Genomic DNA, 16,005 nt, shown 5'->3' with positions numbered 1-16,005 from the left:
AAAGAAGAAAAGGTAATCAAAAGGAAGACAGATATGTACAAAGTACTGCATAAGGCATCATTTACAACAGAACACTAGAAAGATTATAGGACAGAGGTAAGAGGTTGTGAAAATAAGAAAATCAAAGATAAAGAATGAAAGGAAGATTGTACAGCATATTAAGATAAATGATAAGACATTTGTCAAATACTCAAAGGACAAGATAATAGTGAATAAGAGGAAAGATGATTAAGGGATGGAGATGGTAATTTAATAAAACACAAGAAGAGCCAAACTGTACCAGACAGATAGCTCCTATCATGTACTATTTAACATTCATCTGTAACATTATCAATAGCCTTTCCTGGGTGAAACTGACTTTTGTGGATTTCACGTTTTCACAGTGATCCCACTATCTATCACCACTCTTCATTTGTCAGTGCATTTGTCATAGGCTTTCCTTATGGAGTCTCTCATGGGTGGTTTTGACAAGGGTGACTCTTCAACTAAATTACTGTGTAATGAGACATGATACTTAAAATATATATCTACATGCTGTTCTGATATGGATTTTTAAATGTTAATTTTCTTAAACCTAAAGCTTTATGCACATAAAGTTGTGCATACATTACAGTGGTCCTCAACCTTCCTAATGCCACGACCCTTTAATACAGTTCCTCATGTTGTGGTGACCCCCAACCATAAAATTATTCTCGTTGCTACTTCATAACTGTAATTTTGCTACTGTTATGAATCGTAATGTAAATATCTGATATGCTATGTGTGTTTTTCGATGGTCACGACCCACAGGTTGAGAACCACTGCATTAGAGCAATGTCTCTCTTCCCACCCAGAATGTTCCACTTTTTCTGTGTTTTCCTAGTCTTCCTGGATGTTTGATACGGACAGAATATTTAAGGGGAAATTCTGTCAGAAAAATGTGTGTTTTGTCCTCCATTCCCTGTGTGTAAGTTTAAATAAGTCACTTAACCTCTCATATCTTTATTTTAACCAGTATAAAACTAGGGATCATGCCTTCTTCTATGTATCCCTAAAGCCAGAAAAAGTAAATGAGACACTTGGGAGTACTGTAAGCCCGTCTGAACACACATATCAATCTGGGGTATAGCTGAGCATGACTGGATCACCCATCGTTTAGAGTGTTAATACCATAAGTCAATGCCTTTTTGTACAGGAACCTCATACCACCCCCCCACACCCTCCCCTTCTAGACAACATCCAAGAGAGGCAGCTCTTGTCTATGCAGAGGGAAGGTCGCCTTCTTTCTCAGTGAGCACTGTGCTGGCCCTGATCAGTCCTGCCCTCCCCTAACCCCTGCCCCCCGTAACCCCTGCCCCCATCCACACCCACCAGCAGGGTACCCAGTGTGTAATCACAGGGTCGTTTTGAATTGCCATGAAGCCAGTGACTAGAATGCAGTGTGTCGGAAACTGAAGGCTCTCAGGCCTGGCTCTCCTCTTAAGCACTGAGCTACAGCTCTTTAGCAGCAGCTTTTTCTGAGGCTCTGAAAAACGCCCAGAACACTGCCCAGCCATCCACATTCACTGGCAAGCATAGCACCAGGCATATGGCCAGTTTGAATGGTATTGAGAAGGCATATGGAGAGAGATTTTATTTTCCATCAACAGGCTTTAGAACATCAAAGGGATAGTTGATTTGATTATCATTATATCGGCCAAGCACTCAACATCATTGACCTTCTATAATTTGCCAGACACTACGCCTGGCACTCCGAGGAACAAAGAGAGGTAAGACATAGCCCCAGCCCCCAAAGATGAAGGTTAGATAGATATGGCAAAATACCTAACAAAATAATTACTCAAAATAGTCATGCATGGTGGTAATGATCATTGTTTTTGAACATCTAAGAAAGAGGAGCGTGGGCAAAATCGTCAGGGATGGCTTCACAGAGCAGGTGATGTTGGAACTGAATCTCGAAGGCTGGATTTATTTTGGATAATTGGAGAGGAGTTAAGCAGCCACAGTATGAACAAAAGCTCTTTACAGGAATGTTCATAGAAAGGTAGGCAATAAGGATGGTAATAAGGTTGGCAAGATTAGTTAAGAAAGTATTGTTTAGTCAATATATTTAACAACATTCACTCAATATTTGTTTAAGGTAGGCATCATACTAGAAGCTAGATATAAGTGATGAGCAAAATAGACCAAGTTCTTGCCCTCTTAGAGCTTACTGTGTAGTCAGAGAGGTAGCCAATAAACAGGTAAGCCAACACATAAATAAGTAATTCTACAGTGCAGTGCTATGAAGGAAATGTTTTGCTGCAGGAAGTACAGAAATCTAGATAGGTGCCCTGGAAATGGCCACACCAAGAAGAGATACTTATTAAACTGAACACTAATGGAGGACAGGGATCCAGTCACTGAAAGCATAGAGGAAAAGCTCCTTCCAGGCAAAGACAACAGGATACAACAAAGCCCTAAGAAGGGAGGAGTTTGACACATTTCATATACTACAAGGAAGCCAGGGAAGTTGATTGCATAGGGTCTTATTCATAACTCTTTTAACTTGTTTCTGAGCACGTGGCATGTGGAATTATTATTTTAATATCATAGTTTATTAATAATGATGCTTACACCTTACTGTATAAACTAATTAGGTAAGTAGAAGTCAAGGCAATGAATACTATCTTGATTATCCAGAACTTAAAAGGGACAGTGTATCGATACACATGTATTTTCAAAAAAATGCAATGCTTTGAATGATTAAGAATTGTTAAACTCAAATGTGCAAATGTTTATGTAAATTATGATATTTTGGTAATATAGGTAAGATGTTGATAAAGAAAAAAATTAAAGTTCAAAGTACATTTTATCTATAGTAAGAGATTCTAGTGTTGGTGATGCATTAATTCTTATGAGATACTATAAGATGATCATAATGTAGATCAACTCCCATATTATAGTGTTCTATGACATGTGAAAGAAAATAGGAGTGATATCATAAAGTACAGCCAAGTCCAGACTAGAGAAACATCTAAAGCAGTTTAGACGACCAACATCTTATGCTGTTGGCCTTCGTAATTCAAAAACAACATTTAAAAAATTATACCTGTGTATGTCTGTGTGGTGTGGGTGTGTAAGAAGTTTTTTGACCCATCTGAGCCTTGAATCTAAAAGCTAAAATAATTTCATTATTAATGTTTTAGGAGTTAATCCAGTGCATTCTAATACATTGACCAACACCCTCCAAATCATTGGGTATAATATATACTGCAAACTGTAAAGAGGAATTTCCAAAGCTCCCAATGGATTCTTATCCTTGGTTAAAAATATGATAATAGTTGGACTTTATATGCTATCATTTTTACAAAACTTTTTTTTTAATTTACTAAAGTACACTTTATCTGTGGTGTGTGTGCGTGTGTGTGTGTGTGTGTGTGTGTGTGTGTGTGTGTGTAGGGGGTTGTTTGTTTGTTTTTGTTAATCCTCACCTGAGGATATTTTTCGGTTGATTTTTAGAGAGAGTGAAAGGGAGGGGGAGAGAGAGAGAAAAAAAACATTGATGTGAGAGAGACACATCGATTGGTTGCCTCATGCACATGCCCCAACCAGGGCTGGGTATCCAGCCTGCAACCGAGGTATGTGCCCTTGACAGGAATTGAACCAGGTATCCCTCAGTTCTCCAGCCAATGCTCTACCCACTGAACCAAACCAGCTAGGTCCATTTTTTCAAAACTTTGAGAACTTTCATAAATTAAACCTCTCACTGCCCCCTGGGAAATAACAAAATGCAAACAATTTCTGTAGCATCTCCATCCATGTTCTGTGCTGGCCAGACATTTAGTTCTATTTAAAATCCACTTTAATATTTTTAAAAATGTAGATTCTTTGAGCATCTAGAATGCAAGCACTCTGGTACAAGATTTTAGAGCATTAATATAACTCTGCCAACTGGGACCTTATTCAAATTATTTTGAGGCAGTTTGTGATTCTTTGATTCATTAACTATAGTTAGCTTATTCCAATCTCTCTATTTTAAAAGAAGTCATATTTATTACCATGTGCATACACATAAAAAATAAACTGTAAATCTATTTTAAGTTCCTCTAAATCTTGTAGTATCTTTTAAGAAACTTTTAATGTAACACATGCCATTTTTATTTGGCTAAACATGGTATATCTTAACTATGAATACATGAAATTGATTCCATTGTGTCTAAATGGTATCTTTAAGTGTGAATAAGGTGAAACTGTATGCGGATTCTCTTTGGGAGGTGAGGCTGTTTTGGGGTTCTGTTTTATTTTGTTGACAGTAATGTATGGTTCTGTGATTAACACCCATCTTTTTTGGTGATGACATATGGGAAAAGTTAGCATTTACTCTGCTTTAATGTTTTACTGGCATCTTTAGTGTTATCAAACAAGCATTTACTACTTAGTAGCTAAGCATTTCCCCCACTTTGTTTCTTTAATTAACGTATTGATTTAAACCGAATCTATAGGATCAAGCTGATTGAGACAGACTGCCTGGGCCTCTGTTATTGCTACACTCCACACTTTTTCAGTAAATAAAATATGGATAAAACTGAAACATATAGAGACTGAGGAATTCATTAAAGATTTTTGGCAACAATATCTTAAAAATATTTCAAAAATAATTGTGCTTGATCGCTTCTTCTATGCCATTGCCTGTAACGAGGGTTTTAAAAAGACCAAATACAGCTCTCTGATTCCCATTTAATGGAAGAAGTAATAAAGTTTAATTGTATATTTGAGCACAGGGCGTCACTTCCAGTACATCTGATCAATAATTCATTGATTGCCTTTGGCTCAAAGTAATATCTGAAAGAAAACATAGCCAGAGGGAGTTTATCTAACAGTAGCTTCATCATCTCTATTAATTATGCTTTTCCCGAATTTGGATCATTAGGCTACCAAAGTGACAGCAGACGGCGAGCAAACTGGACAGGATGCTGAGAGGACCAGCACAAGAGCAAACTCCTTAGGAGATTTCATTAAGGGACTTGTCCGGGATGCAGAAGGTATGACAAAGGCCACAATGTAATCATGATTTCTCCCAATGGAAAAACAGAAAGAGGGATTATACAGGACTGGACTTTCTCTAGCAAGCAATGTCACTTCTAAATTTGAGAGCTGGATTTTAAAAAGTATGTCGGTCAAGTTATTCAAGGGCATTATCTGCTGAGTGTTAAAGTAGTGACAACAGCCCGTAAATTAGTCTTTATGAGTGCAGATAGAAGTAAATTGAAGGTAGTCCTTTAGGAATGCTTCACATTTTAAGGAGTGGCCATGATTAAATAACTAATGGGCAAATTATGCTTTGCTGTTGTTTGTATTCAAATCTAGTTAAAAGATGGTTAATTTTGTAAGCTAATTTTGTCAATCTGCTCGGAACATTAGAGCAGCACTTAAATTTCTCAGAATGCCTTTAAAAACACTTGGTGTGGTTTTAATGAACATCTGTTGCTGGGGCCTTGGAGGTGCTGCCTTCCCCGGAGCTGCAGTGCATTTAGCCCACAGTTCTCTCTCTAGGAGTTAGTTCTTGGCATCTGCCAATCTGATGGAGAATCAAAGTGCTTTGGTCAAAAGCCCGGATTGAGATAATCTTAAAGAAAACAGCTAGTAAAAAACTAAAAAGCCCACTAGTTGTGAAATATCTATTAATATACAATAAACATGCACTTATGTTTAGAAAGTAGAAAAGGGCTTGGATTATTTTTGTGGTTTTGCTTTTTAAAATGGAAACATTTTTATTGCTCTACAGTGCTCTGCATTTTAGGTAGTTTGCTTTGTAAGACAGCCATGAAGGCAGGCAGCCCATGAGATAAACCTTCAAGGCAGATCCTGGCAGGTCATACTTGGGAATCACTGGCCCACAAGAGAAAGAAACTCCCAATGATTCCCCACTGCTAGCAGCAACAGCATCTTAATCTGAGGCTTAATCTGAGGCAAAACATGTCAGGATCTGAAAATGAAATTGCTCAACTGGAAAAATCTCCGTTAACTCCTGTGGTTAATCCTCTGCCTGATGAAGTTGTTGTGCTTTTCCTGGTTTTATTTTTCATTAATGCTACTTGAAGTATCTACCTCCCGCAATGAAATATATATAGTATATACCAGTGCAGATACAGCTATTTCACTGTGCCTGGGTCTCTGAAGGCACTCGTCAATACTCCAGGAACTTTCCTTTTCCTTCTGCCTCAGTCTCAAACACTCAACACCCAGAAGCCTGTCCTGGGAACCGACTTTTATCATTTTAATCAAACATTGGTGCCTAAGAATGAACGTTAATACATGTATCAGTACTGATTACTTCTCTACCTTGTTCCCCCAACCTCCCAGTTTGTGCACCACATAAAGGCCACCAGCAGGGGGCAGAGTGAAAATGATATTTACCCCAGGCTTTGCTCACCATCCACAAGCTGTCCATGGGGAAAAGGGCTCAGTGTCATCAAAGGTGTCTTCCAAATTGGGCATCAGTCAGGCGGTCTGGTTGTGGCTGTCTAACTGGGGCCCCTTTGTCTAATTCACATGAAGTGCCGTGTGGGATAGCCGTGAGCCTGTACCTGAGGAATATGTGAACACTGCTCTCTTCTTCCAGCAGGTAAATAGAAATGGTTACAAAAATCATGACCATAGCCCTTCATAAAAGAACTTTGGCAGAATTGATCCAACTGTTAACATTTCATGAAAACTTAAATTTGAATATCCTAGAGTTAAACTGAATCCTGACTGAGATGTATATATGTACTTGGTAGTATAGGGGGTTTTTTAAAAAAGGAAAGGAAACTTATCAAAAGCTGTAAGTGGGTGATACAACATATCCACACCCTTTTGTTCTCTTACGATGATAATAATTGGAATAATCATCAGTACTCTTAGGGGTTTTTAGTGGCAGTAAATGGCTGTGGGAGAAGTGAATGCTTCGGCCTGGCCTTATCTTTTTCAGTTTCATTTTTAGATGGAATACCTTACTCATCCTATCTTCTACCATAAGTCATGGCCTCTTCACAGATAATCAATCTCTATTAATCTAAGGCATTCCTAACTCAGTATAATTTTTAAAGTGTGCTAAGCTATGACTTCTGATTAGATCATGAATGAACTATATTTTATTCCACACACTATTAGAATTAATGAGTGAACATATATAAACCCATTAGTGTTATGTCCTGACATATAATGGGACTTAATAAATGCTAGACACCTCTCTTTTCTGTTTCTCAGATCACAGTAGTATTTGTCATTTGTGATAAATGTACCCATCAGAGAATACTTTCTTTTCAGGTTCATTGTGAAAAGTAGCTTTGCTTCTCCTGAGGAATTATTTTATTTGTATATTGCATATACTGTATAACTATTAAGTACCTCATTTCTGTCCTCTGCTATGCCTTGGCTACTAAGATGCTTAGCGCTAGATTTAGACTCCTCTGCACCAAATATCCTGGTATGCCTTTTTGGTCCATTATAGGAACAGCCAAATCTACTATTGTTTTTCTTGAAGTCTAAGATGTAGAGGCCTTCTTAGATTTAATTACCAGCATTCTAGCACTGTTCCCACATAGTCTGCTGGACCAAAGAGCTTTCAAATCAGTCAGTCCAAGGTTAAACATGACACAGCCTCGGTAATATATTACTAGCGATAGGAGTGGACTCTTGAGATGGTTCTTTGGCTTATGTCAAGGTATGAGTGTGAACCAGTTGACCAAGAAAGAGCCACCCTCACTACCTTCTAGAAATACAGCACCTAAGCAATAATGTGTACCAGAGGGTTAGGAATGGCCATATTTGTTCTTTAAAACTCCTGATTCAAATTGTTCTGCAAATTAAACTGTGGCTATTTCAGGAATGAGGGGCTGACCGCAGCAACTTTCTAACCAAAGACATGTATCATGAAAAAAGAATTAGAAAGATGCATTTTGGAATCAGAGGTAGCGACTCAATTCCTTTTACTAGCCCAGTGATTGTCAAACTCTCTAGCATGAATCCAAAGCTCCTGGAGGACTTGGGGAAACACTGACTGCTGGTCCCCAACCCTGGAATTGTTAACTCAGTGGGCCGGTGGTGGGGCCTGCATTTCTAATAAGTTTCTAGGTGATGCTGATGCTGCTCATTTGGGGATCACATTTCAGAGCCATTGTACCTACCCACCATGTGACACTCACCACAGCTGCTCTACTTGGTCTGCTGAGGTGCACCTGCTTCAAGAGCTCCGCCTATATCATCCTTGGAACAGCTCTTACCAATGCCAATCAGAACAGTTTCTCTAGGAACAGAAATGAACTTCAGGACTCTTTATGTCTTAGAGAAGTCTTAGGATACAGCCTTGAATGGTAGAAAATGCCTCTGGCCAACCCAGAGCCCTCATTCTAGGATTTTCACAGGTAATATTATAGAAGAGTCTGATGGATAAAGGGGTTTAAAAAAATCTTTCAACTTGTTAAATTAATGTTCCATAGAACACACTTCAGGGGAAGTTGGTCTAAAACTAATGGTAGAACTGCAAGAAAGTTTCGATTCACCAGTTTTTCAAATTTTTATTTGACATAGAATTCGTTTTTCAAATGAAATTTTCCCCAGAATACCAACCTATAAAAGAAAGTCTTGGCAGAACTGGCATCATTTGTAATACCTGACGCACACGGAGAATCCTAAATTTCCGAGGAGCACAATATGAAGCCCCATTTAATGCATAATAAACACAGACTCTTACGATGGGTGTTCTTGCTGGAAGGTATCTTGGAGAATCTATAACGCTTGTCCCTAGACCAGGGCTCCTTTCCTCACCCTTTAAAAGCATGAACACAACTGTGTTAAAGTACAAAGGCAGTTTTGTGTTTAGATATCTCATCACCGATAGTATTTCTGTACTCAGTATTTTAAGATAGACTGAATATGGTTGTGTCTTACCAGCTATATAGACCTTATGTTTTCAGCTTCCAAGTGTTATGCTACATGTCTCATTTTTTTACCCTTTATCCCAAAAAGGATTTAAGCCACTTCTTTTTTTCCTGTATTTCTTCCTTTTGAGGTAAAAAATTAAAAAAAAAAACACCGCTTTAATTACCATGTCCCCCAAAAGAAGCATATTATGGAGAGATGCGTCACATTCCCCTGTTTGTTAAGGATTGCTGTATTAACTGCCTCGGTTTCCCAGCAGGAACCCGTGGCAGACCACATTTCATTTGGAGATGGAGATGGTGGGGAAGAGCAGATGTTGAGTGGCATTTTTGCAAGTGGCAGTTTTGTTTACTAATTTGACAAAATTTGTTTTACCCCCTGCAGCTGTAAATGAAAAAGCTAAAGAAGTAAATGAAACTCTAGGAATTCAAGACAAGGACTTTGAGAGAAATTTGCAAGGGCTTCAGAAAGAGATTGATCAGATGATGAGAGAATTGAGGAGGAAAAATCTAGATATACAGAAAGAAGTTGCTGAAGATGAGTTGGTGTGAGTAGATTGTCTATTATGTCTTCATTTCATAAACTGAGCTTTCGAAATTACCGTTTTATAAATTTTTCATCACATATATGAGTATAAAATACTTTGCTTGCTTTTAGTTTTTATTTACTTAGTTATAATTTATCTTGCTCTAAAATGGATTGAAAATATGTTTTAGCCTACATATAAATAATCAAGTAATTGATCATTTCTGGTGCTGTCCCTTCTATAGTTAGGCATATGAGCTTGCTTTATTAATTGATTTTATTTGGAACTTTTAAACTATCAATAGTTTTTTTATTTTGATGAAATAACCTTTGAATAAATAAATGTATGAATTTTACAGGCCATCCTATAGGTTTAGTCATCTCATGGAATGCTAAATAAGAGCCGTTAAATAATAAATGCTTAATGCTTTGAAATCAGGGTTGGGAGCTTGAGGTTGGAAATAATAGTATTAGTGATTGTATTGATGCTAATTAACCCATATGACCACACACTCAATAAAAAAATACATTTTTACATTCATAGTGATGGGATTCAAAGTGATGGGATTAGTACTACTTAAATAATATATACTAAACTAACAACATTAACAACATCTAAGAACTTGTTAAAAATCAAATGATCAAACCTCACCCCAAAACTACTGAATCAGAAACTTTGGGGATAGAGCCCAGCGATGTTTTGACAAACACTTCAGGGGATTGTGATGCCTATTAGTTTTAGAAATACTGTTTTTCAAGGACTTAGCCTTTCTTAAGGGCTGATATTGCCACTTTAGGAAAATGATAGCGTTAAACCCAGGAGACTCTCAGATTACTTAGAAGAAAAACAAAAGTAGATAAAAATCATGACTTCATACTTTATACATAGAGTTCTTTCCACAGTTTCTAACCAAACATAACAGTATAGTCATACCTTATATTCAAAGTAACAGAGGAAATGCCTCATTATGTTGAATCAGGTAGTGTTTTTTTTTTTGTATGTGAAATAAATCACAAAACTTATTTTATCAGTCAAATTATGAGAAGGAGATCCTTTTCAATTGAAATTTTGTTACTGATAAATTACAAATGTGTGGGGTTTTGGGAGTTTAATTTTAAATGTAAATGGTCGTGTCACTTGTCAGATTTCAGTTTTCAGCTTGGTTGAGCATATAGTCAGTCTTCTTTAAATATTGTCTTACTAGAGGCCTGGTGCACGAAATTCATGCACGGGGGAGGGGGTCCCTCAGCCGAGCCTGCACCCTCTCCAATCTGGGATCCCTCTTGCAATCCAGGACCACTGGCTCCTAGCCACTCACCTGCCTGCCTGACTGACCACCACTAACCACTCTGCCTGTCTGCCTGATCTTCCCTAACCCCTCTGCCTATCTGCCTGATAGCCCCTAACCACTCTGCCTGCCTGCCTGATCGCTACTAACTGTTCCTCTGCTGGCCTGATTGCCTCTAACTGCTCCCCTGCCTAATCACCCCTAACCACCTCTGGCTGCTTGCCTGATGCCCCTAACTGCTCTCCCCTGCCAGCCTGATCTCCCCTAACTGCTTTCCTCTGCTGGCCTGATCACGCCTAACTGCTCTCCCCTGTCTGCCTGATCACCCCTAACTGCTCTCCCCTGCTGACCTGATTGCCCCTAACCGCCTCTGCCTCAGCCCCCGCTACTGTGGCTTTGTCCAGAAGGACATCTGGAAGGATGTCTGGAAGACGTCCGGTCTAATTAGCATATTACCCTTTTATTAGTATAGATGTTTCCATTCTTTTAATGTTAGCATCTCTTTGTACTAGAATCTAATACCCATAAACCCTGAGGAGGTGACAGGGCTCATTGTCTGTTATTGGGTGGGGGGTGCTTGCAGAGCTGCAGAAGGCCTGCTGAAGAAGGTGCAGAAGGTGTTCGGAGAGCCCCGGGGGAAGAACGAAGAAATGGAGAAGGATCTCGGGGAGAAATTGACAGATCACAAAAACAAGCTTGATGATGCTTGGGACCTGTTGAGAGAAGCCACGGATAAAACCAGAGAAGCTAATCGCTTAGCTGCAGCAAACCAGGAAAACATGACTGCTCTGGAGGTGAGTCTGAGGGCTCTTTCATCTGTCTGTGGTGCCGTGGGGTGGGGTGGAGGTGACCATGGCTGGCTGAGTTGATGTGCATTTATAGAGATTGGGCATGATAACTCCGAAAGGAGCAGAACAGAGAATGATGATTTTTCTCCTTTTTAAATCATCAATCACTGTCCATAAAATGTAGATAATTTAAATGATTGAGGCTTTTTAAAAGTAGTGCAATACAGTGGAAGGAGCTTGTCACTGGTCTTAATGCCAACTGTGCCACCAACTAGAAGTACAGGCATGGGCAAGTCTATTACAGTCTCTAAGCATCATCCCCCAACACTACAGCAAGTCTCGGGACCTTCAAGTACTAATAGCACGATTTTATAATCTACCCAACCTAAGCCATACACCATGGTTTAGATATCTGATTGCCATAAATAACAGAAGTGCAAGTATTTTCTCATGGAATTTGGACACATATGGAACAGCTCGCTGAGAGAGAGAGAGACCAGAGCTTTGGGAGATTTTGAGTCCCTTTCTTTTTGCAATGTGTTCTATGAATCTCAATCTCTCTCTCTCTCTCTCTCTCTCTCTCTCTCTCTCTCTCTCTCTCTCTCTCTCTCTCTCTCTTCTCTATCTCCTTCTCTCTCTTACTACTTACCATGGCAAATTGATCACTTTTCCCAAGAGTAAATTTAGTACATAGAATGGCACAAACCTGTATTTGGTATTTAAAATTCAACAACAGCTATTTTCTCCCCCAGAAACAAACTTAACCTTTGCTGTTTTCAAAAGTACTTGACCCCCTGTAGATATGAAAAGACAGACCACAATCTAACATACAATCTCACCTTCAACTATAACTAAACGTGCCCTGGATATATGTGGAATGCTAATTGAACAGAACGAATCTGGATTTTTTTTTTATCTACTCATTTCTGTCCATTCTACTTTGGATTAAGCGGAGGACAAATTAAATTTTTAAAGGTTTTTTTTTCCCCCAATCTCTCTCCTGGGACTTAACCTTGTCATTTTGATAGAAGATTGAAGAGGCTCACTTTTCCTTAACTGATGTATCTAATCTGAACCAATTTGTAGTCTACTGACGTGCTGGCAGTATTAAAGAAAAAGCACCATCTAGCGAGGCAGGATGCTGGGCCGTCCTCATGTCGGAGGCCCCGGCATGATTCATCCGGCTCCGTCACACACCGGTGGCGTGACTAACCCGGAGGTGCACCCCTTCATTTTATGGCAACAGTTTAAGAAATTAAAACTACCTGTGTGGAAAGTATAATAAGCATCTAGGAAGTATTTCAGGAAGAGTTATAGTGGCACAGTAAATGGTGCTTTTAGCTATTCCTTCCTTTTAGTGATGTTTAAAACTAGGAGCCATAATTTTTGCGCGCCCCCTCCCTCCCTGCGTCCCCCTCCCCCCTGCGCCCCGAGATGTCTGGAGCTTATATAGTCAGTTCTGTAGTTCTAAGTGGTCCTTTACATATTTTCATTTCATATGCCATGCTTAGGTAAAGGCTTGTTCAAACCTTACTGGAGTAATTAGAAAAACTGATGCAATTACCGTGGGAAGGCACAGCTTGTTTAAGGCTGTTTGCCAAGGCTGATTAGAGGTGATTCCCAAGGTTGGCACTAGACTGGCTAGAAAGGAATGACCTGGAGAGTTTGTGAAACAGACCAGTTTCATGGACTCTCACTCAGACTGAGTTGGCTGGTCTAGGGTGTGGCCCAGGGTCCATATTCCAAAACTTCCCCTGGCTTAATTAGATGTGCATACAGATGTGCGAACAACCTATACATTGTATCCATTTGATGGAATAATGAGCTGATTTTTAAAAATAAATAACTTCCTTTTGTCTATGCCCGCTAAGAAGGTAAAATACTAGTGAGACCAAACTCAAATGTGTTTTTTTTTATTTTTAAAAGGTAAGCATGTAATTTTTATTATTAAAAACATTTATCAAGCTCCTGCTAAATTCAGGAGATGTGCTGAACACAGAAATTGTTAATGCCAAGTACTGATCCTCCTTGTATGATCCTCAAAATGGCAGCATTAGAATCAGTTAGAACCTCGTTCAAAATGCAGACTCTCAGGCCCCACTCAAAACTATCAACTGAGAAACTGCGAGTAGGACCCAGCAACTGGTGTCTTAAAATCCCCCCAGTTATTCAGATGCAGTCTTCGGTTTAAGGACCGTTGATACTTAGAATAAAAACCATTTCTGATGACTTTAGGTGACTTGTATTTATTGGGAGGCACACAAGTAAACCATTCTATGCACTAGAGTAATTGTGGAGGCAAGCAAAGGAAGGGCATCTCCATCACCCTGGGTTAGGATGGGCTTCACAGAGGACCTGACCTGCATGTTAAGTCCTGAAGGGTGAGCACTAGCTAGTCAAAATAGAAGGCAAAGAACATTCCAGAAATAGGGAAAAACAATGCCAAGGCACAGGGAAAAAAGATAAAACATTTTGGGAAAATTCGGTGGTTTGATAGGGTTGGAATGAAAACTGCATGTGAACCAGTGAGGGGATAGAAAGTCAGCAAAGATAGAGCCAGACCTTGAGTTGAAAGAGAATTTCATTCTAAGACTAAGCCAAGGAGTTTTGTGTTTGTCCTAAAAGTTAGTGGATACACTGAAATAGTGGAATCATGGATTAGAATTACAGTTCTGGGATTTGTGAATGGTTCATGTAAACTAGAGAATCCGTTTTGTATTGAACAGTAGTGTGGTATAAGGCTGGGAAAATGGGCCAGGGTAGTATTTAAAGTCTGTCAGACATCTACCATGTGATGGTGCTATTGGTAACCAGGGTGACTGAGGTTGCACAGGAATGACTCCTGACCTCATAAAATGTACAGTCTCCTAAAAATTCAGGCATGTTAACCTTTCACTACATGTACTCCTATGATTAATTGGGGCTAGAAGAATCACAGAGATGATGTCATCATAGCAGAAATTGAGAGAAGTTGATAGAAATGATAGAGCAGCTTGGGCCCAAACACAGGGCTCTGAAAGTGTAAGTTAAGAGCAGTAAAACTCAGTCATAGGCTACATAAAAGTCTGTAGGAGACGATGGTTCTGGAAACAGTATTTGGAGGCAGATCATAGAAGGCTTTGAATGCAACCTTCTAGAAACCACCAGGTTAGAAGGGCATTTCCAGCAATGGAGAGAAGGCAGAGGGCCTTTGTGCCAATGGGCAAAGAGAAGGTGAGCAATTCAATTAAACAAAGGAGCATGTCCTTATAACCTTATACAAGGAAGGATTGCAAAGAAAATAAATAGTGAGTTGCTAGATAAAGGATTGACTGAAAGACAGCTTTTGCTGGCTTTTAATCCAACCCAAACATGCATCATCCCTCTCTCGCACACACATGACACATACAAAAGGTGTTTAATTTACTGAGCTCTGGAATGAATTAAGATCCAATTAGCAGTTAAAATTAGAACTATAATCAATTTTAGTATTCAAACAGAATCACTCAATTATCCCTATGGCATACTTTTGGAGAATAATTCTGTATACATGGGCCTCCTTTTTGTTCCTTAACCACTCGAAGCTTTCTATCTTGGGAATTTTATATCCTACATCATTCTCTATTACTTCCCTCTCTTTATTTACTTTTATATCATTCATCATTGCTTAAAAATATACATTTATTCTCTCATTTATTTTCTCCCTCTTCCAGATAAGCCATGAGGAGTGCATCTTCTTATCTACTCTATTCCCTTGGCCTACAACAGTGTCTGCCATAATTTTTTTTTCAATGAATAAATAAAGTGTCATGAAACAAACACACAAAAAAGTCATATGTTGTCATAGTCGGTGTTGCTCAGTGGTAGATGTCAGCCTGCACACCGAAGTGTTGTGGGTTCAACTCTCACAAAGGCATGTACCTGGGTTGCAGGTTCATTCCCTGGCCCCAGTCAGGGCATGTAGGAGGCAACCAATTGATGTGTCTCTCACATCAATGTTACTCTCTTTCTCTCTCTCTCTCTCCCCCTCTCTCTTCCTCTTTCTCTCACACCTTCCCTCCCTTCCATTATCTCTAAAAAAATCAATTAAATAAAGTATCTTCAGGTGAGAATTAACAATGGAACAAATAAGCAAACGACAATTATTAAAAAGTCATATGTATACTTTTATTAATATTTAGATCCTCCAAATATCTACTTTTTTCCTCGGCTCAAAACTAGATTCTATCAGTGTCTAATCTGAAAGTTAGCCACCTCTGAAATCTCCTGAATCTCCAGCTCATTACTTCTGCTTTAGTATGATAAAGAACACATTCTGATCTTGCATAACAGTTGATTCCCTAAAGTGACTCAAATGGAGCTTTTACGGAGATTCTAACTCACTACTTAATTGAAACCAAAATGTGTGCAGCTCTTCCTAATGTACATGTGGAAATATTCTCCCTCCCACATAAAACATTTCCCAAAATGTTTTATCTTTTTTTCCCTGTGCCTTGGCATTGTTTTCCCCTATTTCTGGAATGTTCTTTGCCTTCTATTTT

The 16,005-nt window shown here is 39.0% G+C and overlaps 1 protein-coding gene across 3 annotated transcripts in view; it reads left to right on the top strand.

Annotated features, from left to right (window-relative positions):
• Nucleotides 1–16,005, top strand: part of LAMA2 (laminin subunit alpha 2) — a 452,538-nt gene that overhangs the window by 342,314 nt on the left and 94,219 nt on the right. For all 3 annotated transcript variants that reach the window (XM_023759137.1, XM_014461101.2, XM_014461100.2), the window contains 3 exons: nucleotides 4,892–5,003; nucleotides 9,268–9,430; nucleotides 11,281–11,491. In XM_023759137.1, the coding sequence (XP_023614905.1) occupies nucleotides 4,892–5,003; nucleotides 9,268–9,430; nucleotides 11,281–11,491 (486 nt within the window). The remainder of the gene's footprint in view (nucleotides 1–4,891; nucleotides 5,004–9,267; nucleotides 9,431–11,280; nucleotides 11,492–16,005) is intronic.

The sequence above is a fragment of the Myotis lucifugus genome, unplaced genomic scaffold (genome assembly GCF_000147115.1).
Source record: "Myotis lucifugus unplaced genomic scaffold, Myoluc2.0 scaffold_150, whole genome shotgun sequence".
Taxonomy (NCBI): domain Eukaryota; kingdom Metazoa; phylum Chordata; class Mammalia; order Chiroptera; family Vespertilionidae; genus Myotis; species Myotis lucifugus.
Note: the sequence above shows the minus strand (reverse complement) of the source record. Positions and strands in the feature narration are given on the sequence as shown.